Source organism: Eulemur rufifrons, chromosome 14 (assembly GCF_041146395.1).
Source record: "Eulemur rufifrons isolate Redbay chromosome 14, OSU_ERuf_1, whole genome shotgun sequence".
In the NCBI taxonomy this organism is placed as follows: Eukaryota; Metazoa; Chordata; class Mammalia; order Primates; family Lemuridae; genus Eulemur; species Eulemur rufifrons.
In genome coordinates this window covers 12,442,058-12,468,740 of record NC_090996.1, presented here as the reverse complement: position 1 = coordinate 12,468,740, position 26,683 = coordinate 12,442,058, and the positions used below count along the sequence as shown (strand labels likewise).

The 26,683-nt window shown below is 42.3% G+C and overlaps 1 protein-coding gene across 2 annotated transcripts in view; it reads left to right on the top strand.

Annotated features, from left to right (window-relative positions):
• Positions 1 to 14,895: 14,895 nt before the first annotated feature.
• The window catches only part of EIF2AK1 (eukaryotic translation initiation factor 2 alpha kinase 1), a 34,479-nt gene continuing 22,691 nt past the window's right edge, over positions 14,896 to 26,683 (top strand). For both annotated transcript variants that reach the window (XM_069486592.1, XM_069486591.1), the window contains exons 1-4: positions 14,896 to 15,083; positions 21,377 to 21,535; positions 24,710 to 24,843; positions 26,310 to 26,347. In XM_069486592.1, the coding sequence (XP_069342693.1) occupies positions 14,966 to 15,083; positions 21,377 to 21,535; positions 24,710 to 24,843; positions 26,310 to 26,347 (449 nt within the window). In that variant the 5' untranslated portion in view covers positions 14,896 to 14,965. The remainder of the gene's footprint in view (positions 15,084 to 21,376; positions 21,536 to 24,709; positions 24,844 to 26,309; positions 26,348 to 26,683) is intronic.

Here is a 26,683-nt window from a genome sequence, read left to right as displayed (position 1 = left end):
GTTCTAATCCTGATGACATCACACCTGTTGCTTGGTAGCGAGCCAGATGGGCAGTTTTCACATAGCTTTGGCTTAGGCCATTGCTCACTCCATCAAGGTGCCTGAAATGTAGTTTAATGTGTATTAATTTTTGCTGTGTAACAAATCACCCCCAAATAAACATTTATTTTCCTCCAGTTTCTGAAGATTAGGAATCAGAGCAGAGTGGCTTGGTGGTTCTGGCTTAGTCTTTCTTGAGGTTGCAGTCAAACAGTGTCTAGGGCTGCAAATCATTTCAAGGTTCTTGAAATGGGGATTAAAAAACCCACTCCAAACTCACTTCTTTGTTGTAGGCCTCAGTTCCTCATGATGAGGGCCTCCCTATAGGGCTGCTCATGACATGGTAGCTTGCTTCCTCTAGAGTGAGAGATGAGAGAGGGAGGGAGAGCAAGATAGAAGCCACGATGTCTTTTGAGCTGATCTTGGAAGTCATACTATCAATTCTCTGTATGCTAATGGTCACACAGACCATACAGTACAATGTGAGTGGGATCTTGACAAGGGTGTGAAGACCAGGAAATGGAGATATAGAGATCGTTGGGGGCCATCTTGAAGGCTAGCTTCCCCTGCGTACCATTTCCCAAATGCTCCTTCTCATGGATAATTATCAATACTAGAGACCTACAGGTTACCTAGAGCTACTATAGAAATTAAGGTACTGTATAAACAAGATTGGGTCCCAGAACTACACATGTATAGTTTCCTTAACACCAGATGAATATGTACTTGGGGAAGATGATAAAATGTATACAACTATAGTTACATACCTAAACACATTAGTTACCCTTATATAATATGCTTAAGTGTCCGTTTATTGATTCATCCAATTGAGACAGTAACTTTTAACTCCCTGCTATTTTGGAAGTTAAACATTTTTGGCCAGGCAAGGTGGCTCATGCCTGTAATCCCAGCACTTTGGGAGGCTGAGATGGGAGGATTGCTTGAGACCAGGAGTTAGAGACCAACCTGGGCAACAAAGTGAGACCCCCATCTCTAAAAAAAAATTTAAAAATTAGCCGGATGCAGTGACACACACCTGTAATCCTGGCTACTCCAGAGCCTGAGGCAGGAGGATTGCTTGTGCTTAGAAGTTCAATATTACAATGAGCTGTGAGTGTGCCACTGTACTCCAGCCTGGGCAATGGAGTGAGACCCTGCATCTAAAAAAAAAAAAAATTTCTACTTCTTCCCATCTCATTACTTCCAAGCGTATATGTGTGGAACACTAATTTCATACTGTTAAGGTTTATAGTACTTATCTTCTATTGAGTAATTATAATTAAGTATTCATGAAATCAAGATGATTAAGAAAGGTAGCTAGTGGGGGTTTCTTTGATGTTACTGGCCTCTCCTCTAATTGGGAAAGCTGACTTTGAAGTTCATGTGGATGTTAATGGGAAAGCCTCACATTAGGGGGTTTGGTGATGGAGGTAGAGGAGATAGCGGGTAGGCAATTCGTGCACAAACACACACAGACACACACAGAGACAGGGAAATACACACACGTGTGGACACACACAGATATATGCAGACACAGGCCTACACTGCTTTAGAAAGTTCGTCTTTGCTTCACCGTGAGGGAAAAGCTATACTGTACATGTGACTGATAGAGGTGGAGAAGGTGGGTGGGGGCCATCTATGAAGCCAATGGCCACGAATTATTCAGTCAGTCTCCTAGATTTTTGTCCTACTTCTGGGCAACTCTCTATTCCTGCTCTAGAGGCTGTGACCTCAAGAACAAGTGGGGACTCTGCTCTGGCCCTCTCTCATGAATGCTTAAGTCATGAGTCTTACTCTTCTTTCTGTTCATTTCTCAGGGTGATCTCATAGACCAGCGTGCACGTGGCACAAGCAGAGACTGGCAAGAAAGGCAGAGGCAGCTCTCGAAAGGCCCCGGAGGCCATGGGGAAAGATTCTGTGTTTTGTTCTAAGTGCGGTGGAAAAGCTGACACACCACGAGGCCTAACTGGTCTTCCTGATTCCAGTCCTGCTTTTTTTCTTCTCTCCTGGCCTCTTTCTTTGAAACATACTAAGTTCATTCCTACCCCAGGGTCTTTACGCTTTCTTTCTAATTGAGACACCTTCCCCCAGGCCTTAGCATGGATGACGTCTTCTCATAATTCAAGTGACCACTCAAACAGGTTTTCTCTGGTCATGCAACCCGACGTGCCTCGTCACCCCCTCCCCTCCCCACTCCCTTTGTCAGTATCTCTCTGTGATGGTGAATTTTATGTGTCAACTTGGGTGGGCCCAAATACCCAGATATTTGGTCAAACATTATTCTGGATGTTTCTGGGAAGGTGTTTTTGGGTGAGATCAACATTTAAATTGGTGGACTTTGAGTAAAACAGATTGCCTCCCCAATGAGGGGAACCTCATCCCATCAGTTGAAGGTCCGAATAGAGTGAAAAGACTGAGCCCCTAAATTCTGAGGTGTCCTCTTTGCCAGTAGACGTAGCGTCTATGCCCCATCTGAGGAAATTAACCCTGCATTGCCTGCAGAGATGGGAACAGCCTCATCTGAGGCAGCTGCCTTGAAAGACCCTGCTGATTCTACTCAGGCCCCACCCCACCACCCACTTTGCTTCTAGACCTATAACTAGACTCAAGTCCCTGCAGTCCCCTATAGGTGAATCACAGTGCAGACCCTTAGAATTTTGGAGCCATCTTCTGTAGATAACTACTCTCATTTTGAAAAATGGCTTCTGGCTTGTGTATGGCCTTAATAGAAATTGGATGCTTAACTATGGGCCACGAAATTACCACTCGACCTGGGTTGCCCATGATAAACAGGGTGTTACCTGACTGCCCCCCAAGCCAGAAAGTTGGGCGTGTATAGCAGCACTCCATCAAATGCAAGTAGTATTTTTGAGATGGAGCCCAAGCAGGCCCTGAAGGTGCAAGTAGGTTGCATGAGGAAGTGGCCCAAAGATCGGTGACACTCACTCCTGCTACACTACATTCTCTCTCCCTGCCTGCACCCATGGCCACATTCGGAGTTCCCTGTGATAAGTTCACAGAAGAAGAGAAGACTCAGGCCTGTTTCACAGGTGGTTCTGCACAATATGCAGGCAACACCAAAAGGGGACAGCCACAGCACTACAGCTCCTCTCTGGGACATCCCTGACAGGTATGGAAGGAAATCCTCCCAGTGGGCAGAACTTTGAGCAGTGCACCTGCTTGCTTATTTTGTTTGGAAGGAGAATGGCCGGACCTGAGATTGGTTATATACCAAGTCATGGGATATGGCTGATGGTTTGGCTGGATGGTCAGAGACTTGGAAGGAATGTGATTGGAAAATTGGTAGCAAAGAAGTATGGGGAGGAGGTATGTGGATAGACCTCTCTGAATGGGCAAAAAATGTGAAGACATTTGTGTCCCATGTGAATGCTCACCAAAGGGGGACCTTAAAGGCAGAGGAGGATTTTAATAATCAAAGGAATAGGATGGGCCGGGCGCGGTGGCTCACGCCTGTAATCCTAGCACTCTGGGAGGCCGAGGTGGGCGGATCGTTTGAGCTCAGGAGTTCGAGACCAGCCTGAGCAAGAGCGAGACCCCACCTCTACTAAAAATAGAAAGAAATTATATGGACAGCTAAAAATATATATAGAAAAAATTAGCCGGGCATGGTGGCGCATGCCTGTAGTCCCAGCTACTCGGGAGGCTGAGACAGGAGGATCGCTTGAGCTCAGGAGTTTGAGGTTGCTGTGAGCTAGGCTGACGCCACGGCACTCACTCTAGCCTGGGCAACAGAGTGAGACTCTGTCTCAAAAAAAAAAAAAAAAAAACAAAGGAATAGGATGACCCATTCTGTAGATACCAGTCAGTCTCTTTCCCCAGCCGCCTCTGCTATTGCCCATTGGGTTCATGAACAAAGTAGCCTTGGTGTCAGGGGTGGACATTAATGCATGGGTTCAGCACCATGGACTTCCACTCACCATAGCTGACCCGGCTACAGCCACTGCTGAGTGCCCGATCTGCCAGCAGCAGGGACCAACACTGAGTCCCTGCTATGGCACCATTCTCTGGGGGGATCATCCAGCTAGTTGGTGGCCGGTTGATTATATGGGACCACGTCCATTATGGAAGAGGGAGTAGACACACTCTGGATGTGGATTTGCCTTCCCTGAATGCAATACTTCTGCAAAAATGACCATCCGTGGACTTATAGAATACCTTATCTACTATCATGACATTCCACATAGCATTGCTTCTGATCAAGGAACTTGCTTCACAGCAAAAAAAGCGTGGCTGCCCATGCTCATGGAATCTGTGGGCATTACATGTTCTTCACTGTCCTGAAGCAGCTGGCTTGCCTGAATGGTGGAATAGCCTCTTGAGGACTCAGCTACAGTGCCAGCTAGGTGTCATCAGTGTCCAGTATATGATGCTGTTTCTTTATAGCAAAGATTCATAGGTCCAGGAACCAAGTTGTGGAAATGGGAGTGGCACACCTTAGTATTACCCCTAGTGACCCAAATTTTTACTTCCTGTTCCCATGACCTTATGCTCTGCTAGCCTAGAGGTTTTAGTTTCAAAGGGAATAATGCTCTACCGGGAGATATGCTATGGTTTGAATATTTGTCCTCTGAAAAACTCATTTTGAAATTTACCCAGCTACTCAGAAGGCTGAGGCAGGAGGATTGCTTGAGTGCGGAGTCACCAACAGCTGTGATGATGCCACTGCACTCTAGCGCCAGAAAACAGAGCAAGACCCTGTCTCCCCAAGGTGGAAGTATTGAGAGGTGGGGCTTTTAAGAGGTGATTGGGGCATGAGAGCTCTGCCCTAATGAATGGATTAATCCACTCATGGATTGATGGAATATTAGGTTAATAGATTAATGGCTTACCATGGGAGTAGGATTGGTGGCTATAAATCTCTATAGATAAGAGGAAGAGGCCAGGCAAGGTGGCTCACACCTGTAATCCCAACACTTTGGGAGGCTGAGGTGGGAGGGTCACTTGAGGCCAGGAATTCAAGACCAGCCTGGGCAATACGGCAAGACCCTGTTTCTACAAACAAATTTTTAAAATTAGCTGGTCATGGTGGTGCATGCCTGTAGTCCCAGCCACCTGGGAGGCTGTGGTGGGAGGATTGTTTGAGACCAAGAGTTCGAGGTTACAGTGAGTTATGATCACACTACTGCACCCTAGTCTGGTAACAGTGAGACCTTGTCTCTAAAAAATAAAAAAATTTAAAAATAAGAGGAAGAGACACCTGAGCTAGCAAGCTCAGCCCCCTCACCAAGGGATACCCTGCACTACCTCAGGATTCTCAGAGGGTCCCCACCAGCAATAAGACCCTCACCAGATGCAGCCCCCTTGACCTTGGATGGACTTCTCAGCCTCTATAATGGTAAGAAATAAATTCTTTTTCTTTATAAATTACACAGTCTTTGTTATAAGCAACAGAGAAAACAGACTAAGACAGAAAATTGGTACCAAGAGTGGGGTGGTGCTGATAATACCTGAAAATGTGGAAGCAGCTTTGGAACTGGATAATGGACAGAGCCTGGAAGAATTTGGAGGAGAAGACTAGAAAAAGCCTAGATTCTGTTGAGGGCTTGGAAGCCAAGAAGACTAGGGAAAGTTTGGAACTGCTTAGAGGTTGGTTAAGTGGTCGTGACCAGAATGCTGATAGAAATGTGGACAGTAAAGGCCATTCAGATGAGGTTTCAGATGGAACTGAAGATGGAGGTCTTAGAAACTGGAGTCAAGGTCATCCTTGTTGTAATTGGCAAAGAACTTGGCCGCATTGTGTCTGTGCCCTGGGGCTTTATGGAATGCAGAATTTAAGAGCAATGAATTGGGCTATCTGGTGGAAGAAATGTCTGAGCAGCAAAGCATTCAGACTGCTGTATGGTTACTTTTCACTGCTTACATTAAGCTTTGAAAAAGAAAAACATGACTTAAAGACAAAATTTGTAATAAAAAGAGAAACATTTGGAAAACTCTCAGCCTGGCCATGTGAAGAGTGAGAAAGCACATTTGGGAAAGGAGACCAAAGGTGTAGCCCAGTAACAGTTTGCCATAGAGATTAGCACCAGTAGAAGGGAGCCACCAGGTTCTCCTCACAACAATGGAAGAAAGACCCTGAAGACATTTCAGAGATCTTTGAGGCTACCCCTCCCATCATGGGCCCAGAATGGTTTCCAGGAGGGAATGGGTCCAAAACACCCTTCACAGGCTCTCTGCCCAGGGCTGCCTTGGGACTCTGCTCCCTGAAATTCCAGCACAGAGCTTCTCAGCCACCCCAGCTGTGGCTCAAGGAGCCCTAGGTGTGGATCCACCCTTCACTCAAAAAGATACAAGTTGTAAGCCTTGGCAGCCTCCGTGTGGTTGTAGGCCACTTGTCATGGGACGCCCTACACCACGTGTTGCAGAGAGCAAGAGCTATGGGCAGCCTCCACCCAGATTTCAAAGGATGTTGCAGAAAGGCTGGGGGCCCAGGCAGAGACTTGTTGAATGGGCAGGACCACCACAGAGAGCAATGTCCAGCAGCAGTGTGGGGTCAGAACTGCCGCAGTGTCCCTGCCAGGGCAACGCCCAGTGGGGCCATGGGAGAGGGACTACCACCAGGACCCCAGAACTGGGAGTCACCAGGAGTGAGATGGAGCAGGGACCTCTCTTTGGGGCTTGCCAGGCCCCCTAAGCATGGAAATAAAGACAAAACCTTGTGTCCTTTCAAAAGAAATCCCAGGCATCTACCTGGCCTTGGAAAGTAAATGAGCAACCTGATAAAAAAGAAGATAGTAACAGTAGTCTCCCAAGCAAGCCAGAGTCCCTACAGAAACTAAAAGATAACATCTTAACATATATTCTTGAGATGTTCTGCAGAAACCCCCACAAATGGAAAATGCTGACAGCTGTTGTGTAACCTCAGATAAGGGGGAACTGAGGCCTGGACTCTGACCACCATTCTTTGTTCTAATTTTTTCCTGAGGGGCCTGGAAAGAGTCACACCCACAGGAACCAAAGAATCTCTGAATCTACCTATGACCCCATTCCCCTCACTTCGAGGTATCCCACCTTTTTGGGCCAAACCAACGTATTAATATAACCTCCAGTTATTGGCTTATGATTTTGCCTACATCGTCCACTTTCCTGAAATGTAGCTCTGTGTTTAAAAACCCTTGCTTATCTTATAAGCCATCAGGGAGTTCGGTTCTTAACTGTTAGCTGCCCATTCTCCTTGCTTGGCACCACGCAATAAATGCCCTTTTGTCCTACTGCAAATCTCAGGGTTAGTGTCTGGCTCTGCTGCATTCAGTTCAGTTCCGTAACAGCAGCATGCAACACCTGCCTGGGAAAGCTTCAGGCGCTGGACTCCAACCCCTACAGCAGCCACATGGGCTGCACCCTGCAAAGCCATAGGGGTGGGGCTACCTGAAGCCTTGGTGGCCCAACCCCCACCCTTGCATGTCCAGGAGGTGGCACATGGAGTCAAAAGAGATAATTCCCCAGCTTTAAGGTTTAATGCCTGCCCTGCTGGGTTTTGGAGTTGCTTGGGGCCAGTTACCCCTTTATTTTTGCCTAATTTTTTCTCTTGGAATGGGAATGTCTATTCTATGCCTGTGTTTCCATTGTGAGACAGTATAGGGACGGGACCTGGGCCTCACTTCTGACCAAGGGAGGCAACACGGGGCAGCATGACCCAGCCTAATTAACTGTAAAAGAACAAAAAACAAACCATCTCCTAGCTGCTGAAATTCATACAAAGTGGGGGCCACACTGTCTGTCTCTTGAGTGATGTTTTCCAGGACCACTGAAGCAAGATGCTGACACCAGCTGATAAGGAACCTGGCTTCAAAGAAACCAGACCTGTCTGGATCTAACTGCCTCCAGCCATAATAGACCCCCATACGGACCTTACCCTGATGTTTCCCTCATTATAATCTCATTTTAATGCTAAAAATCATGCCCAGGGGTGAAAATTTAAAATGCTAACGATACCTGGGATGCATGAAGAAGCATGACCACCAAGTGTGCTGGTGTCAACAGAACCCTGTCTCTACATGGATGACTTCAAAGCTGACACCTGCTTCCCTCTGTACAGCCCCATAAAAGTTCACCAGCCCTTTGGAGAGCCAGTCTGGTTGCTCCTTAATCAGGACTGCCTCCCTTTTGTTTGAGCAATACCCTGAATAAAGCTTCACCTGCCTAAATCTTTCTGGTCTTGTGCCAATTTCTATTGACTCAGGGACCAAGGACCTGAAGTCCGGTATCAATCGTGTCTTGGAAGTAGATAACTTGTTTTGATATCATAGCCCTCTGGACTTTGAACTTTTGAGTTGGTGCTCGAACAAGTTAAGACTTTAAGGCTACGGGGTTGGAATGAATATGTTTGTATGGGAAAAGGACATAAGTTTGGGGGAGTGGAGAGCTGGAATGCTATGGTTTGAATATTTGTCCCCTCCAAAACTCATGTTGAAATTTAATCCTCAGTGTGGCAGTATTGAGAGGTGGGGACTGAGTCATGAGGTCTCTTTTTTCATGAATAGATGAATCCATTCATGCATTAATAAATTAATAGTTTAATGAATTAATGGGTTATCACAGGAGTGGGACTGGTGACTATTTAAAGCAGAGGAGGAGAGACCTGAGCTAGCACGCTCAGCCCCCTCACCATGTGATGCACTACGCCACCTCAGGACTCTGCAAAGAGTCCCTGCCAGCAAGAAGGCCCTCACCAAATGCAGCCTCTTAACCTTGGACTTATTAGCATCCATAGCTGTAAGTGGTAAATTCCTTTTCTTTATAAATTACCCAGTTTCAGGTATTCTGTTATGAGCAACAGAAAATGGACTAAGACTAGACACAACAGTGATTTCATTGAACTGGAAGACTGTCACCTGGCCACATTCTTGTCTCTGAATCAATAGGCAAGGAAAGGAATTACCATCCTGGCTTGAGTGATTGATTAATCCTGAGTGGCAAAGAGAAACTGGACTGGTACTCAGAAGGTCAGAAAGAGTTTATCTGGAATACAGTAGCTCCCTAGGGCATCTCTCAGTATTGCCACGCCCTCTGATTAAAGTCCCTGGAAAACTGCAACAACCCATCCAGGAAGAACTACGAATGGCCCAGACCTTCCAGGAAAGAAGGTTTGGGCCACCCCACCAGGTGATCCATGGCCAGCTGAGGTGCTTGCTGAGGGCAAACTGAGTATGGAATGGGTAGTAGAAGGAGGTGGTTATAAATATTACCTACGTGCACATGACCAGCTGCAGAACTTAGGACTATAATGGATTTTGTTTTATAGTGGATATGTGTGTGTATCTCAAATGTCTTTGTTTTCTTCCCTCTATTATCCCCTTATCATGTAACAAAAGATATAGTGACCTTATAATATTAAAGTATTGTTAACTTAAATGATAGTATTTGAGTTAGGAGATATTAAAGAGAAGTGTAGACATCACCCAAGAACTTTACATCCTCTTCTGGGGAAGGGATTAGTGCATTTTTGGTTGTACACAGGATAGTTGTATCACGTTAGGTGGAAGAATGACCTTGTCATTGTCTTTGTTTGGAGATTAAGTGTGGTTTAAAGCGATGTGTATGGGTGCCACTGACAAGGGGTGGACTTGTGATTATTAATTTTATGTGTCAACTTGGATGGGCCACAGTGCACAGGTATTTGGTCAAATATTATTCTGGATGTTTCCAGGAAGGTGTTTTTGGACAAGATTAACATTTAAATTGGTGGATTTTGAGTAAAGCAGATTGCCCCCATAATGTGGTGGTGGTGGTGGGGTCTCATCCAATCAGTTGAAGGTCTGAATAGAGCCAAAAGACTGATCTCCCTTGAAGAAGAAGAAATTTTGCCTGCAGACGCCTTTGACTTAAAGTGCAACACTGGTTCTTCCATGGGTCTCCAGCCTGCCTGCCCCACCCTCTGCAGATTTTGGACTTGCCAGCCTCTGTGATCCTATGAGCCAATTCCTTAAAATAAATCTCTCTAGACATATACACATCCCATTGGTTCTCTTTCTCAGGAAATCCCTAATATGCCCACTTTCTTGAAAAAAGAAAAGAAAATGAAGTACTTTAAACACATAAAATGGCACAAGCCAGGTGTGATGGCACACACCTGTAGTCCCAGCTATGCCTGAAAGCTGAGAGGGCAGCATCGCTTACGCCCAGGAGTTCGGGGCTGCAGTGAGCTATGATCTTGGCACCACACTCCAGCCTGGACAACAGAGCCAGACCCTGTCTCTTAAAAAAAAAAAGGACAAAGAATAATATAAAGAAATACCAATGTTTCCACACCCAAGTTTAACAATCTCTGATGTTAAGCTATGTTTGAGAATTGTTTTTCTTAAGAAATAACATTTACAGATATGCCTACATCCCAATTATAACGCTTCCTGATCCCACTGTTCATTCTCCCTCTCTAGAGGTGATCACTCTCGTAAAGTCAGGTATCATTCCCATCTGTATTTTAACATTTTTACTACAAAGGTATTCGTCCACAAATAGTATACGTAAAATTTTTTTACACACGTGGCATCATTCTGTACTTTTTGAGTCTGAATTTAGAGCCAAAGTGCCTGGATTTAAATTCTGCCTGCCAGGGATATCTTTTCGAGGGGATGAAAGTGGCTAAAATTAGGTCGTGGTGATAGTTGCGCAATTCTCTGAATATGCTAAAAACCACTGAATTCTACACTTTAAAACAGTGAATTTTATGGTACATAAATTATATCTCAATAAAGCTATCATAGAAAATAAAGATAACAATGAAAGGTGATATGTGGGAAAAAATCCTGGCTGCACTGAGTCGTGTGACCTTGGGGAAGGTATTTAAAAAGCTTTCTTTGCCTCCATGTGCTTATCTATAAAATGAGATAATTACGTATCTAGCCAGTAAGTTTGCTATGAGGATTGAATAAGATAATACGTGTAAAAACACTTCCAACAGGGTGGAGAACTCAGGCTGACACAGTGCTCAGTAAACATTAGCAATCATTTTTATTATTGCCTTCTGTAATTTAGGGTTTTTACCATGTTGACTTCAATATCCCTAATGATATATGTGGAGTAGTTGATTTATCCTAACTGTTCCACAGCATTTGCTTGCATATAAGTTTATTTATTTCTGTATTGATGGATATTAGGGCATTTCCAAATTTATTATAAATAATTTTGCCATAAACATCCTTATGCACATATCCTTGGGCACATAGCGGTTGTCCAAAAGGAATCTAGGAGTTAATTACTGGATCTTGAGGATGCACATGTTAAAGAAAAAAGTATTCATGACACTTGTTAAAGATTTTTTTTTTTTTTTTTTTTTTGAGACAGAGTCTCACTCTATTGCCCAGGCTAGAGTGAGTGCCGTGGCATCAGCCTAGCTCACAGCAACCTCAAACTCCTGAGCTCAAGCCATCCTCCTGTCTCAGCCTCCCAAGTAGCTGGGACTACAGGCATGTGCCACCATGCCCGGCTAATTTTTTCTATATATATTTTTAGCTGTCCATATAATTTCTTTCTATTTTTAGTAGAGGTGGGGTCTCGCTCTTGCTCAGGCTGGTCTCGAACTCCTGAGCTCAAACGATCCGCCCACCTCGGCCTCCCAGATTGCTAGGATTACAGGCGTGAGCCACCGCGCCCGGCCAAGATGTTAAAGATGGTAGGGCTGACTTTATTCAAGGAGGATTACTACAAGCATGTTCTGTAGTAGGAGAGAAGGTTTGAATTCTGAATACAAGGAAAAGTGGGAATTTATAGCCAAGGAGAAGTGTGTGTATGTGTGTTTGGCAGGGGGGATGTCAGTGTATGGAAAATTACTACAAGGAAACATTAGGGGTAAGGGGGATTTCTGGCTAATCTGACCTAACAGGATTCTTGCCGAAGGCAGGCCAGGGGGATTGGACCATCACCTGGGGGATGTTAGGGAAGGAAGATTCCAAACAGTTATAGAGGGTGATCAGATATTGAGAACGGGGGATTCTGGCTAAAGTGACATACCAGGATTCTCGATAAAATTGGATGATGCAGAAATGAACATGGAAACTAAAAAATCAGGGCCTAGTTGAGAAAACAATTCAGAGGAACCAGACTAGAATTAGGTCAAGGAGAGAATCTTTGTCAACCATTTGACTTTATTCAATGTGGCTAAATTACTCTATAGCAAGGTGGGGTAGTTCCTCTTTTTCTCATATCCTCACCAACATTTGGCATGAGAAGCTTCAGTTTTCCAAATATGATATTTTGAAATATTTCATTGTTTAACTTGCATTTACTTGTAAGTAGTAAAATTTGTACAGCTTTTCCTATGTTTACTAGTCATTTGGGGTTCCTCTTAGGTTAACAGTGTGTTTAATATTGCATGTTTATATGCTGTATTATGTTTCCTTTTTTTTTTTAAAGACTAGTCAACTGCAGTAGTGAGAAGGGGGAAAGAGTAGAACAAGGAGTTTGATCTGTAACTAACTGTGAACCATCAATTGAGATAACTCACTAACTTCAGACCAGCCTATGTTTTTTTTTTTTTAATTGATTTTTGGGCAGCCTAGATATATTCCGGTTATGGAATAAAAGTTGACTCCCAGGTTTTAGGCTTGGACAGATGGGTTGATTGTGTGCCATTTACATGGATGAAGCGGGGTAATGGCAAATAAGTTTTAGGAGGAAGACCAAAAGTTCTTTCTTTTAGACATATTTGAGATGCTTTTGAGTCATCCAAGAGAACAAGTCTGTGCTATAGATATACATTTGGGGGTTGTCAGTTTATAGATGGCATTTAAAATGATAGCAATGCACACGGCTATCTCCTGAATTTAGAGAGCGATGACAAGAGCCCTACAGGATTTATACATTTGGAGAAGGATTCAGTAAGGGATACTGAAATGGAAGACGAGTAAAATAGAGAAAAACCAGAAGAGTGTGATATTATGGAAGCCCAGAGAGAAATGTGCTGCTTTTTCAATTTTTGTAATGGCTACATAAGGCTTCACGGTATGAATGTACCCTCACTACTCTTCTATTCGGAATTTGGATTTATTTTATTGCTTTTCTATTATAAACTATACTTTAATGAACATTCTTTACTTTCTGAACCTGTTTCATAAAAATAAATAAATAAATAAAAATGAACATTCTTATAGATTCATCTTTTTTTGCCACTCTGATTATTTCCTTTGGATAGAATTTTTTTTTGAGACAGGGTCTGGCTCTGTTGCCTTGAGACAGGGTCTGACACAGTGGTGTCACTACAGCTCACTGCAACCTCCTGGGCTCAAGCGATCCTCCTACCTCAGCCTCCTGAGTAGCTGGTACTACTGGTGCACGCCCACATCCGCCTAATTGTTCTATTTTTGTAGAGAGGGAGGTCTTGCTCTTGCTCAGGCTGATCTTGAACTGCTGACCTCAAGCGATCTCCTGCCTTGGCCTCCCAAAGTGCTAGGATTACAGGTGTCAGCCACTGCACCCAGCTGGATATGCTCTTATATGCAGGTCAAAGGTAACGCCTATTTCAAAACTTTTACTATAAGTTGCACATGGTCTTTTAGAAAGGTTGCTTCTATTTACCATATATACTCATCAGAATAAGTTGTCTTATTTTCTCCAAACCCTCAGTAATACTGGGCATTTCCAGTGATGGTGAGAACCAGATATTACATATCAGACATTTTTAATGCCTGTAAAGCATGCCATTGTATGGATGTTCCCAATTGATTTAGTCAATTATATTGCCTTCTTGTTTTAATGGGTAATCAGTGTTGCAATCAATAGTTTTTGTAACTATATTTTTGCTCATTCTTACCTTTTTCCTTAGGATAAATTCCTGAACGTGGAATTGCTGAGAAAAAAAATGAAGCCTTCGCATTTTTAAATTTTAAAGCTGTGAATGCATACAGATAAATCACTCCCCAGAAAGGCTGTGCTCTACCAGAACATCAACAAGGCACGGTTGGGACACTCCTAATCTTTGCAAGTCATCTGGAGAAGAGAACTACATCCTTAATTGCCTATGCCAGGCTGAATGCATATGGAAAATATGTTCAAATAAAATTCTTTAAAAATGCCACTTTTGCACATTGAAATCTGGTTGAGGTCCAAAATCTGAAAGATTTTTATTCCAGTGGCATTTAATCCGAGATCTCCTAGTGATAATTTTCACACAGCATTGTGTTGGCGATCAAGTCATCTGGGACACCTCCAGAGGGCAAAGAGGGTGGATTTTTGAACCTGAGGGTTTCAAACCATAGTCAATCCAGTGAGGCCAGAAGATTTCCTGGAAAAGGCTCTCAGATTTGAAAGCATTTCAATTGTGAATTCAGTCTCAAGCCAGCAGAATTTCGATTCACTTTGCACTTTGGAATCTAGTTGGCATTTACCGTTTGTGGTTTAACGCTTGACCAAAATAGGCTTAGGTCTCACTGACGCAGGTCTTGCAGATGCTTTTGATTTTTTTTTTGTTTTGTTTTTTTTGAAAATAAACGACAAAAAGTCACTGTTGTATCCACAAACGGTAAACATTTCGATTAGTCTTTGCAGACACCTGATTCTTAGACTGATACCCGAGTCTTCGCGTGAGATGTGAGCGTTATGACTTGTCTGCAGATATCCAGGACAGCTCGGAGGGGCGGCCCGGGTCCCCCCGGGCGCAGCAGCGACCCCAACTCACCGCCGCCGCCCTCGCCCCTAAAGCCCCGTAGACCGCCGCCCAAAGACGAGCCCATCAGGGAGCATGCGCCATGGTGCGCTCGCACCAGACCGGCCCGACCTTCCTTCTCGGACAGGGGAAGGAAGGCGGGGCCGGCGGCAGACCACGCCCTCTACGGCGGCGCGCGCGCGGCGGGGATGAGTCTTCCGCCTCTCCAAGGGTTACTTCCGGATTGAGAGGCGATCCCTGCGGGCGCTGAGTGTGGCCGCGCTGGGCGGGCAGGCGGGCTGGGCTGCGGCCCGCGCGCTGCGGGCGATGCTCGGAGGCAGCTCCGGGGCTCGGGAGCGCGAAGCAGAGGGCGACGGGGCGGGGGCTGTGGCTGCACCACCCGCCATCGACTTCCCCGCCGAGGGCCCTGACCTCAAGTATGATGGTGAGGGACCTAAATGCCGCGGCGCCGCTTCGCAGTCCCCTGTCCACATGCGTTTCCGGGCGGTCCGGGCTTTGCCTCATACCTGGGCAAATTCTGCTGACTCCGGGCTTGAACCCGGGGCCAGCCGTGCAGTGCGGGGGGCGGTAAATAGTTACTGAAACTAGCGTTTGCGACCCGCTCATTTGTTTACATTTCTGTTCCTTGGCTTCTTTTCTGCGGACTGAGGCCTTCGGACGAATAAGAACTTCCTTGAGGCTACTTTCCAGCTCCCGAGCCTTGTGATTTTTGTCAGTCGTTGAGAATGATCTTTGTACACTCCTAGAATGAGACTTTGCAGATTGTGTGCTGAACAGTGTGGGTTAAGAGTTTTAATTTGTAGCTATTCTTCTGCTTCACTGATAGGATATCTAAAGCATTCTCATAGGGAGGCTATGTGGAAATAAACCATCCTCTTCAGCTTAAAGGAAAAAAATTCTCAAGTTTTCTTAAGGTTTTCTTAGGAGATACGATATAGCTAAGTCAAGTTATTCAGCATAAAGTGTGAGATCCTTAAACATAGACTCTAACCGGGTCAAAGTGTCCAATATTTTAATGAAAGTGAAATAGTCTCTAGTTACTACTAGTTGTTTTGGCAATTTTAAAAGTTCAATTGCGCTGTCAAGAATGCGCACATTGATGGAGGTTTTAACTATACGGTAGTTCCAATAGAACGATTACAGAGAATACACATTCAAGTTGAAGCATGAAACAAATATTGTGTTGCAGTGGATTTAAAGGTGGAAACCAAGTTGCAAAGGTTTTGATTTATTCAAATGGAATAAATAAATGAAAAAGTACTTCCATTTCCATCCTTACACACTACCTATAATTCTTGACCATAATGGGAAACAAAAGCAGAGTGTGGTGGTAATTCAGGTAGGCTATTGCAGAGGAATATCGTATGATAACTATTTTTTAATGGACAAATGGATATTTTGTACATGTAAGATGGCATATTAGTAGCAGCTCAATAGTATGGAAAGTGGTATGTCATAGGAAAAGTCCCAGCTGTAAACATGCAAGTCTGTCGTTTCTGTGACATTTTGATAAGGGTTTCTGCAAACTACAGATTATTCTTGAAGGGAGTGATCTTAGATAATGCTTTTAACATTTTTCTTCTCTGGGTTACTTATGATACTGTTGTGCTTACATACCACCTTTTCTTCCAAAGAGGCCCAGAATGTCCAGACACAATTTATCGTTTTACATGAAAAATAAGGGCTGTGAAAAATGTAATTTTATTTTAAGTAGATGTAAAAACGGAATAGTTAAATGATTTCTCACAGATGGTCCCTCTGTATGATCTGAGATCATTCTGCCAGTTCGTGGTAGAGTCAGAAAATTCAAAACCTAGATGTGACTTTAACACCTGTGTAGGAATTCACCTAGCTGTGTAGGGATTCTCCTAGAGTCACCATCAGCCTTCGAGCACAGTTACTGCATACTTTCTTTCTGTGGAACACCATGCCTTAGAAGGAGAGCCAGCAGTAAGCCCATTGTCAGACTCATTAATTTTCTTCTTTCATCTCACAACAGTTTTTCAAAAATTTTACCTCATTAATTCCCCAGGCTACTCTTTCACTTAATAATGAACCATTTGGATTATACTTTTTCTGAAGAGATTGAATTAGGTTATCCCTTTCCTGTCTGTCTGCTCCCATCCTATTTGGTAGAAGTCTAGAACTCTAATTCAGGTAGGATCTATATTTACTTTCTTACTATTTTGTAAGAGAACTCGACCTCCTCTTTCTTTTTCACCACTTTCCTTTTACTCGTCTACTCTTGACCAGTTCTGTGTAATGGAAAGCTTTCAACTTCAGCCTTCATTTTCTTTACATTTTACTGTATTTGAGTAATCTGTCCATTGGTCTTTTAAAAGTTGTCATTTTCTTGATTTATTAAAGATTCAACTCATGCCTGTAATCCTAGCACTCTGGGAGGCTGAGGCGGGTGGATCATTTGAGCTCAGGAGTTCGAGACCAGCCTGAGCAAAAGCGAGACCCATCTCTACTAAAAAATAGAAAGAAATTAGCTGGACAACTAAAAGTATATAGAAAGAAAATTAGCCGGGCATGGTGGCGCATGCCTGTAGTCCCAGCTACTCGGGAGTCTGAGGCAGAAGGATTGCTTGAGCCCAGGAGTTTGAGGTTGCCGCGAGCTAGGCAGACGCCACGGCACTCTAGCTAGGGTGACAGAGCAGGACTCAGCCTCAAAAAAAAAAAAAAAAAGATTCATTTGACTCCACTGACCAACCATTCTGTTTTGTTTTTTCTTATTAAAAGGTAGAATTTTGCCATTGTAGAAACAGGAACCTGTTTAAGTATAAAGAAGCAGAAAAGCCTCCTAACCATAGTCTCACCACTGTTAACACTTCAGCATATGTATTTAAAATTTCACGTTACAGAATATGTTGAGAATCTAGAAAAGCATGAAGAAGATTTTTTTTTTTTTTTTTGAAAGTGGATCTCGCTTTGTTGCTCAGGCAGACACAGCGACCCAATCATAGCTCACTGCAGCCTCGAACTCCTGGGCTCAAGGGATCCTCTCGAGTAGCTGGGACTATAGGTGCTTGCCATCACACCTGGCTGTGATAAAGAAAACTATAATCTCATCACCCAGAGTTTATAGTTTACATTTTGGTGTAACTAGAGACAATTAATTTGATGATTTTGTGTTTAGAACTATTTGTCAAAGAAAGGTATAGTGAATGGATTAAAGATTTGATTTTTTTCAAGTACAATAAAAATATACAGGTATCATTCACAAAGATGTTTACAACAGTAAAAAGTGGAGGGAAGTCACCAATACTCACATACTAGAGGAAAACTCACTGTTAACAATTTGAAGTATTCATTTGCAAATATTTACTGAGAACTGCTGTATTCCAGGCACTGTCCTAGGTACTGAGGATAGAATAGGCATATATAATGTAATTCCATTTCTTTTACAAATTCTGTAGGTATATGATTGAGAATAGAGAGGGCAGAGGTTTACTTTTTTCCAGCTTTTAAAAAGTTTGTATATTTATGTAGCTATAAAATATATTTTAAAATTGTGATCATGGTAGTATGATAAAATAATCATTTTATATTCTGCTCTTTAAGTGACTGTGTTAGCATCTCATTTGTAATAAATTAGTCTTTTTTTTTTCTTTGAGACAGAGTCTCACTCTGTTGCCCAGGCTAGAGTGAGTGCCATGGAGTCAGCCTAGCTCACAGCAACCTCAAACTCCTGAGCTCAAGCGATCCTCCTGTCTCAGCCTCCCGAGTAGCTGGGACTACAGGCATGCGCCACCATGCCCGGCTAATTTTTTCTATATATATTTTTAGCTGTCCATATAATTTCCTTCTATTTTTGGTAGAGGTGGGGTCTCGCTCTTGCTCAGGCTGGTCTCGAACTCCTGAGCTCAAACGATCCGCCCACCTCGGCCTCCCAGAGTGCTAGGATTACAGGCGTGAGCCACCGCGCCCGGCCATAAATTAGTCTTAAAAACATTATTTTAAGACTGTATAATATTCCGTACCACCCTTTTTTTTTTTTTTTTTCTTTTTTTTAGAGACAGAGTCTCGCTCTTTTGCCCTGGCTAGAGTGCTGTGGCATCAGCCTAGTTCACAGCAACCTCAAACTCCTGAGCTTAAGCAATCCTTCTGCCTCTGCCTCCCGAGTAGCTGGGACTACAGGCATACGCCACCATGCCCGGCTAATTTTTTCTATATATTTTTAGTTGTCCAGATAATTTCTTTCTATTTTTTAGGAGACGGGGGTCTCACTCTTGCTCAGGCTGGTCTTGAACTCCTGACCTCGAGCGATCCTCCCACCTCGGCCTCCCTGAGTGCTAGGATTACAGGAATGAGCCACCACGCCTGGCCTGTGCTATCCTTTATTTAGTCTTTGCTCTATGGTTGAAAAATAGGTTTGAGTCTGTTTATCATTAGAAGTTATAATGGGTTGTACATCTATATACATAAATCTTATAAATCTTTGCCAATATCCCAGTATTTCTTTGGAATAAATCCATGGAAGTAGGATTGTGGGGTCAAAGAAATAAGTTTTTTTTCTTTTTTAAAGATTTTTGATAGATTGCTAAAATGATGACCAGAAAGGTTATTGGTTTACATTCCCACATATGAAACTATCTCACCTCACCTTTGTTAGTATTACTGGTTGTTTTTTTGTTGTTTTGTTTTTGAGACAGGGTCAGTCTCTGTTGTCCTGGCTAGAGTGCGATGACATCATCATAGCCCACTACAACCTTGAACCTGGGTTCAAGCCATCCTCCTGCCTCTGCCTATGGAGTAACTGGGACTACAGGCATGTGCTATGGTGTCCGGCTAATTTTTTAAATTTTTTATACAAATGAGGTCTCACTATTGCCCAGGCTGGTTGATCCTCCTGCCTCAGCCTCCCAAAGTGCTAAGATTATAAGTGTCAGCTACTGCACCTGGCCTAGTATTACTGTTTTATAGCCTGCTTCTTTGACTTGATGATAGACTTTATGATTATCTCTGTATACACTGTCATTTCTAACAGCTACGTAGTATTCTATTTTCTGTATATAAACAATTTTTCAGTATTCTAAACTGTTATGCTGAGCATTTTGTACATACTTATCTGTTGTACTTTAATTATTTCCTTGGTATATATTTCCAAAAGTGGAATTGCTGGGTCAAAGGTTTGCAGATTGTAAGTTCTACAATTTATTGCCAAAGGTTGCGAACACTTTTGTACCCCCTGTGTTTGAAAATGTCTGCTTTTCCAAACCCTTGACAGTACCAGGTATTCTAGGCTTTCAATCTGATGAGGAAACTCTGGTACTTTAGTTATTTTAATATAAATGTCGTTAATTACTAGTTATGTTAAACCTATTTGAATTTTAATTGTGCTTCCTTTTCTTACTAGCTTGTAAGAACTCCATATTTCATTTCCTTTTTTTTTTCTTGTCATGTATAGTACAGACATATGTACTATGTCTGAATTTGTGACTCATATTTTCACTTCTAATATGTTTTTACACAGAGAAGTTTTTACATGGCCACATTTCATTCTTTTTCTTTCCCATACTCAAACAATTAAGTATTTATTTAAAATGAATAGCTTATTTGCATACATGTAAATCTTTTTGTTTTTTCTTGGCCACCTGTAGGTCGGAGAGGAAATCGATGGATAAAGCCTGGATTTAAACTTTGGCTCTCAGGGACTTCAGTAGTTGATAAGGAAGAGTGGATTAGAATATTTGAAATGAGGCTGATTTTATTAAATAGAAGGTGTAAGATATACAGTTCCTGTATCTGCAGAATGTTTCTAATTGAATGGGTCAACAGCTCTTGAGATAATGTGTCTCATCTTACTGATTTGCACACTCATGAACACCTCCACCCTCCCATTCCTAGTGTTTTAAATCCTGGCCAGCCCATTTCTTTCTTAATGTATCTCCGGGATGTATTGTTTCCTCCACCTTTCTGTGACTTAGCTCCATTACTAAGCTCATCCTAACCTCTTCTGTTGACCTCATGCCTCTTTCCAGGTTACCTATGACATGTTTCCAGAATGGTTTTCCCAAACATTTTTCATTCTTTGTGTTTTTTTTTTTTAACCTGTTCAATAATGTCTTAAATAAACAGTGAGAATTTATGACCTTTGTCTTTAACTCTCTGTTTGGTCTTGCATAGTGGAAAGAGGACGGGCTTAGGAGTCAGTCTGATCTGCCTGATTGACTAGTTCTTTAACGTCTCTGAGATCAGTGTCCTGATTTGTACAATGGGAGTGGTAACACCTTATATTGTTTCAAGGTTAAAGGAGATTGTGTATATAAAACACCAAGTACACATGTATCACATGCTCATTGAGTAAAGTTTCTCCACCCTTCTTCCCTTTTCCTCTTCTCTGCCGAACTTCTTTCTTTATGTCTGCATCTTGACTATTTCTTCAAAGGAAACAGGAAGCCATACTCTTCCCACTTGCTTACCTGTTTGCTTGCATATTTATTTGTTTATTTATTTCTACCATTGCTACCAAAACTGTTTCTGCTCTGCCTTGTGGCATCTTTCTGCTGGTCCTCCAGCTTCTAGAATTCAACTCAAAACTCACTTCCAGAAAGCCTTTCCCGATTAAGCCATCTCAACATAACTACTCTTTCGTTTTTTATTTCCTTAAACGTTTAAATAGTTTGTATTTCATTACTTAGAATATACTCTTTTGTTGTTATGAGACAGGTTTACCATTAATTTAAATTTTTTTTCTTTTTTAATTTTTAGAGTCTGATGTTCCAGCAGAACTCCAGGTGTTAAAAGGACCCCTACAACAGCCAACTTTTCCTTTTGCAGTTGCAAACCAACTATTGCTTGTTTCTTTGCTGGAGCACTTGAGCCATGTGCATGAATCCAACCCAGTTCGTTCAAGACAGGTGTTTAAGTGTAAGTAATAATAAATTAATCTTGCTAAATAAAGCTTGTAGTGAGATTCTTGAATGCTCTGGGTCTGAGAAGCAGCTGGTATATAAAATAGGGTGTGAGCCTGGTGTAGAAGTTCAAAGCCTATAATCCCAGCTACTCAGGAGGCTGAGGCAGGAGGATCACTTAAGCTCAGGAGTTCAAGACCAGCCTGAGTAATGTAGCAAAACCCCGTCTCTAAAAAAATAAAAAAAAATAATTAGCCAGGCATGGTAGCATCTGCCTGTAGTCCTAGCTACTCAGGAGGCTGAGACAGGAAGATCCCTGAGCCCAAAAATAAGAGGCTGCAGTGAGCTGTGATTGGGCTTCTGCACTCCAGCCTGGGCAACAAAGTGAGACCTTGTCTCAGAGAAAAGTAAAAAAATTAAAAAAATAAAAATTGGATGTGAAAATGAATAATTTACATCCCTTAAGTTCACTTTTACATTTTCCTTTGAGTAATTTCTTATGAATATAATCACTGGGGACCCAAAAATTGTGTGAAATTTAAAAAATAAAAGATTAAAAAAGGAAAATCACATGGCTCATTCTGAACCAGTTCTTGGCCAGAGGGCTGGAACCAGCTGCATTTTATGTTGTTGAAAATGAAAAAGGCCAGGCGCGGTGGCTCACGCCTGTAATCCTGGCACTCTGGGAGGCCGAGGTGGGTGCATCGTTTGAGCTCAGGAGTTCGAGACCAGCCTGAGCAAGAGCGAGACCCCGTCTCTACTAAAAAAAAAAAAAAAATAGAAATTATCTGGACAACTAAAATTATATATAGAAAAAATTAGCCAGGCATGGTGGCACGTGCCTGTAGTCCCAGCTACTCAGGAGGCTGAGGCTGGATTGCTTAAGCCCAGGAGTTTGAGGTTGCTGTGAGCTAGGCTGACACCACGACACTCTAGTCAGGGCAACAGAATGAGACTCTGTCTCAAAAAAAAAAAAAAAGAAAATGAAAGTGTTTGTTTATTTTTTTGTAGACCAGGTCTTGCTTTGTTGCCCAGATATGAGGGTAGTGGCATGATCATAGCTCACTTCAACCTCAAACTCCTGGGCCCAAGTGATCATCCTTGTAGCTGGGACTCCAGGCATGTGCCATCATGCTGGGCTAATTTTTCTATTTTTTGTAGAAATGGGGTCTCGCTATGTTGCTCAGGTTAGTCTTGAACTCCTGACCTCAAATGATCCTCCCGCTTTGACCTCCCAAAGTGCTAGGACTATAGGCGGGAGTCATTGCGCTTGGCCAAAAATGTTTGTTTGTAATCCTGCCGTAAGATACTCGTATGAGAAATGTGAACACAAAAATGAGCAGAATTATAGCTTCTAATGTTTCTGGTTTAGCTTATTGACTGAGACCATTGTGGCCTCTATAATACCTCCAGCCACAGATTCTGAGAGCCTTTTCTCCCAAAAAAGTCTTTCTGGCTGTTTGGTGTTAGAAATCCTTGAACTTATAGATAGCTTTATGTGGTCTTAGAACTTAATGTGTTTTTACATGGTGGCCCATGCCTGTAATTCCAGCACTTTGGGAGGCCAAGGCAGGAGGATCACTGGAGCCCAAGAGTTTGAGGCTGCAGTGAGCTATGATCTTGCCACTGTACTCCAGCCTAGGTGACAGAGCAAGACCCTGTCTCTAATAAAAAAAAATAATAATAACGTGTTTTTAAAGATATATTATCATTTTGATAAACTTGGTGGAATAAGAAAAGTGGTAAAAATATTTGTACAGTGTACACTTATTTTCTTGAATAAAGCAAATATTAATACTCCACATTCTAAGCAGTAGCATATATGGTGGGGGAGGTGGGTTGTACAAAAGGGGGTGTTCCTTAGGTTCCAAAGCTTTGGTACCTGGGGATTGTTGTGTTAGGCTCATAGTAAAGAAAAGTAGATTATAATAATTTTAATACAGTAATCTTGTGCATAATTAAAACAAATATGTGACTCTTAGTGATTTTAGGATAATTTAAAATTTCTTGTATACATTTTAGATGGCTGGCCTTTAAAACAAAGTATATTTAAATAAATGTTTTGATGGTTTATTTAGTTAGTTGATAATCTAAATGTAGAGTTTTCAATGTGGAAAGAATGTCCTTTATGGTGTCCCTATTTCTTGGGTGAGTAAAAGCCAAGGCACCTCTGTAGAAGCTTCTTTTTCTGAGGAGCCTGTTGTCTGGGCTATACACACATCTAGTATGTGTTCTTCATATGTTGATTAAAGATATCCCATGATAGAAAAGAACAGTTAATATTCACATTTATTTTTGATTCTAATCATATGTTTCACTCCTGTCTTTATTCCTTTTTTTTTTTTTTTGAGAGACAAGAGTCTCGCTCTCTTGCCCAGGCTAGAGTGCCGTGGCGTCAGCCTAGCTGACAGCAACCTCAAACTCCTGGGCTCAAGCAATCCTTCTGCCTCAGCCTCCTGAGTAGCTGGGACTACAGGCATGTGCCACCATGCCCAGCTAATTTTTTCTATATATTTTTAGTTGTTCAGCTAATTCCTTTCTATTTTTAGTAGAGACAGGGTCTCGCTTTTGCTCAGGCTGGTCTCGAACTCCTGAGCTCAAACGATCTGCCCACCTCGGCCTCCCAGAGTGCTAGGATTACAGGCGTGAGCCACCGCGCCTGGCCCCTGTCTTTATTCTTACTCCTTGTTTGCAAAGTATAATGTGTGGAATACAGAAGACTATGTTTATACTTTTTTTGCCCTTATTAAAAATTTTCAAAATATTAAGGGGCTACAAATGTTTTTGTTACATGGATACATTTTATAATACTTAAGTTGGGGCTGTTAGTATGCCCATCACCCAGATAGCGTTCATTGTACCTGATAGGTAGGTTTTTACCCCTCCCCTCCACCTCCCCCACCCTTTTTTTAAACAGGGCTTAGTACTTTACTGACTAGGCGTGGTAAGCAAATGACTGTGTGGTATAAGATAAGTAATTATAGATGTGCTCCTAATCAGTGAATATACCAATTGCTCCTTCTCTTTAAGATCAAGCTACAAGTTTAATGTGTGTTATAAACATAAGTTTTTTTCTTCTAGAATTTTTTGTGTGTGTTGTAACTATTACTTTTTATTCTGTATGTACTCTTTAAAATTGCCATTTTATCGATGGTCTTTCTAATAGTAGTTTTCCATTTTGTTTTTATAGTACTTTGTCAGACCTTTATCAAAATGGGGCTTCTGTCTTCCTTCACCTGTAGTGATGAGTTTAGCTCATTGAGACTCCATCACAACAGAGCTATTACTCATTTAATGAGATCTGCTAAGGAGAGAGTTCGTCAGGTAAGCCCTAAAAAATGTGCTTTCTGTATGACAAAAATAGATTTTGATTTCAAGAGAGGTATATTTTAAAGCATTATGAAATCCTAATTATAAAACTTGTTTTTAAAAATATAATCTTTGTTGACCCAACAATATTTATTGACTGATTAATATGTGTCTGGCTCTTTTGTAGGTGCCTAGGTTAAAGCAGTTAACAAAATCGACAAAAATTTCTGCCCTTGTGGAGCTTATGTTCTGATGAGGGGACAATAAACAACAAAAAAAAATATATAGGGGGTGCTAGATGATGATGACATAAAGGGGAAACGTAAAGCAGTGAAGGGACTGAGACCATGTTGGGAGGGGCTGTGTGAATTTTGTACAGGGTAGCCAGGGCGGGCCTCACGGAGACAACGGTGACATCTGTGAGAAAAGCATTCTAGGCAGAGGAACAGTAAAGCTGACCTGGGAGAAACATGGGGTTAGGGGCACCAACCCCCACACAGTCAAAAATCTGTGTATAACTTTGACTCCCCCAAAACTTAACTGCTAATAGCCTACTGTTGACCAGAAGCCTTACCAACAACATAAACAGTTGGTTAACACATCATATGTATTATATACTGTATTCTTACAATAAAGTGAACTAGAGAAAAGAAAAGAAAATGTATTTAGTGAGTGGAAATGGATCATCATAAAGGTCTTCATCCTCCTGGTCTTTACATTGAGTAGGCTGAGGAGGAGGAGGAAGAGTAGGGTGGGAAGGCAGAGGTGGAGGAGGTGGAAGGGGAGGCAGGCACACTCTGAGTAACTTTTATTGAAAAAAAAAATCTGTGTATAAGTGAACTCTCAAAATTGAAATCTGTGTTGTTCAAGGGTCAACTGCAATGGCAAGGGCCCTGAGGTGGCCGTGTGCTGGCATGTTTGGGGAGCTGCAAGGCAGCTGTGTGGCTGGAGTGGAGTAAGCAAAAGAGGCTGGGGGTGGGGGTGGGAAGAGAGGGGACATTTGAAGCAGGATCTTGAAGCCATTTTATTGTCTTTGCTTTTTACTCAGAGTAAGATGGGAAGCAGATTTTGCAGGATTTTGAGCAGAATTGCAGGAGTTTGCAGGATTTTGTGCAGAGGAGTGACATAATCTGACTTGGATTTTAATGGGGTCGCTCCAGCTACCGTGTTGAGAGTGGACTGAGGGGCACAGGCCGAAGCAGGGAGACAGGTACATTATACAAGCAAGAGAAGGTGGGGCAGTTTCTGCATGTATATTGAAGGTGACGTCAACATTGTTTGCTCATGGAGCTCTTTGGTAAAGTCTCAGCTTTGAAATATTTTCAGTTGTAAACTCTTAAGTAGTATCAAAGAAGCTAGTGGTTTGTTTTTTAAATATTGTTTGTGCATTTGGGGCTGTTAACGTGACATTGAATTTTGATAGATTGCTTATTCCATGAAAGTTTTCAAAATATTTTTTCAAAATATGTTTTTGGTTTTAGGATCCTTGTGAGGATATTTCCCATATCCAGAAAATCAGGTATGTGTTGTACTTTTTTTTGATTATGCAAAGACTAACCTATTCAAAAGAAATCACAGCCTGGTGGGGTGGCTCGTGCCTGTGGTTCTAGCGTTTTGGGAGGCCGAGGTGGGAGGACTGCTTGAGGCCAGGAGTTTGGGACCAGCCTGGGCAATATAGTAAGACCCCATCTCTAACCAAAAGGAACAGAAATTTAAGTAAATTTATTACTGAGTTCAGCTAATTACTAGTAAAACACTGGAAATTAGCTTAATGACTTCCTTGCTATTTTTATTACACTGTTGATTTGCTTAGCCAGTGTTTTCTTCTTAGAGGGGAAACATTTCATTTTAGCTC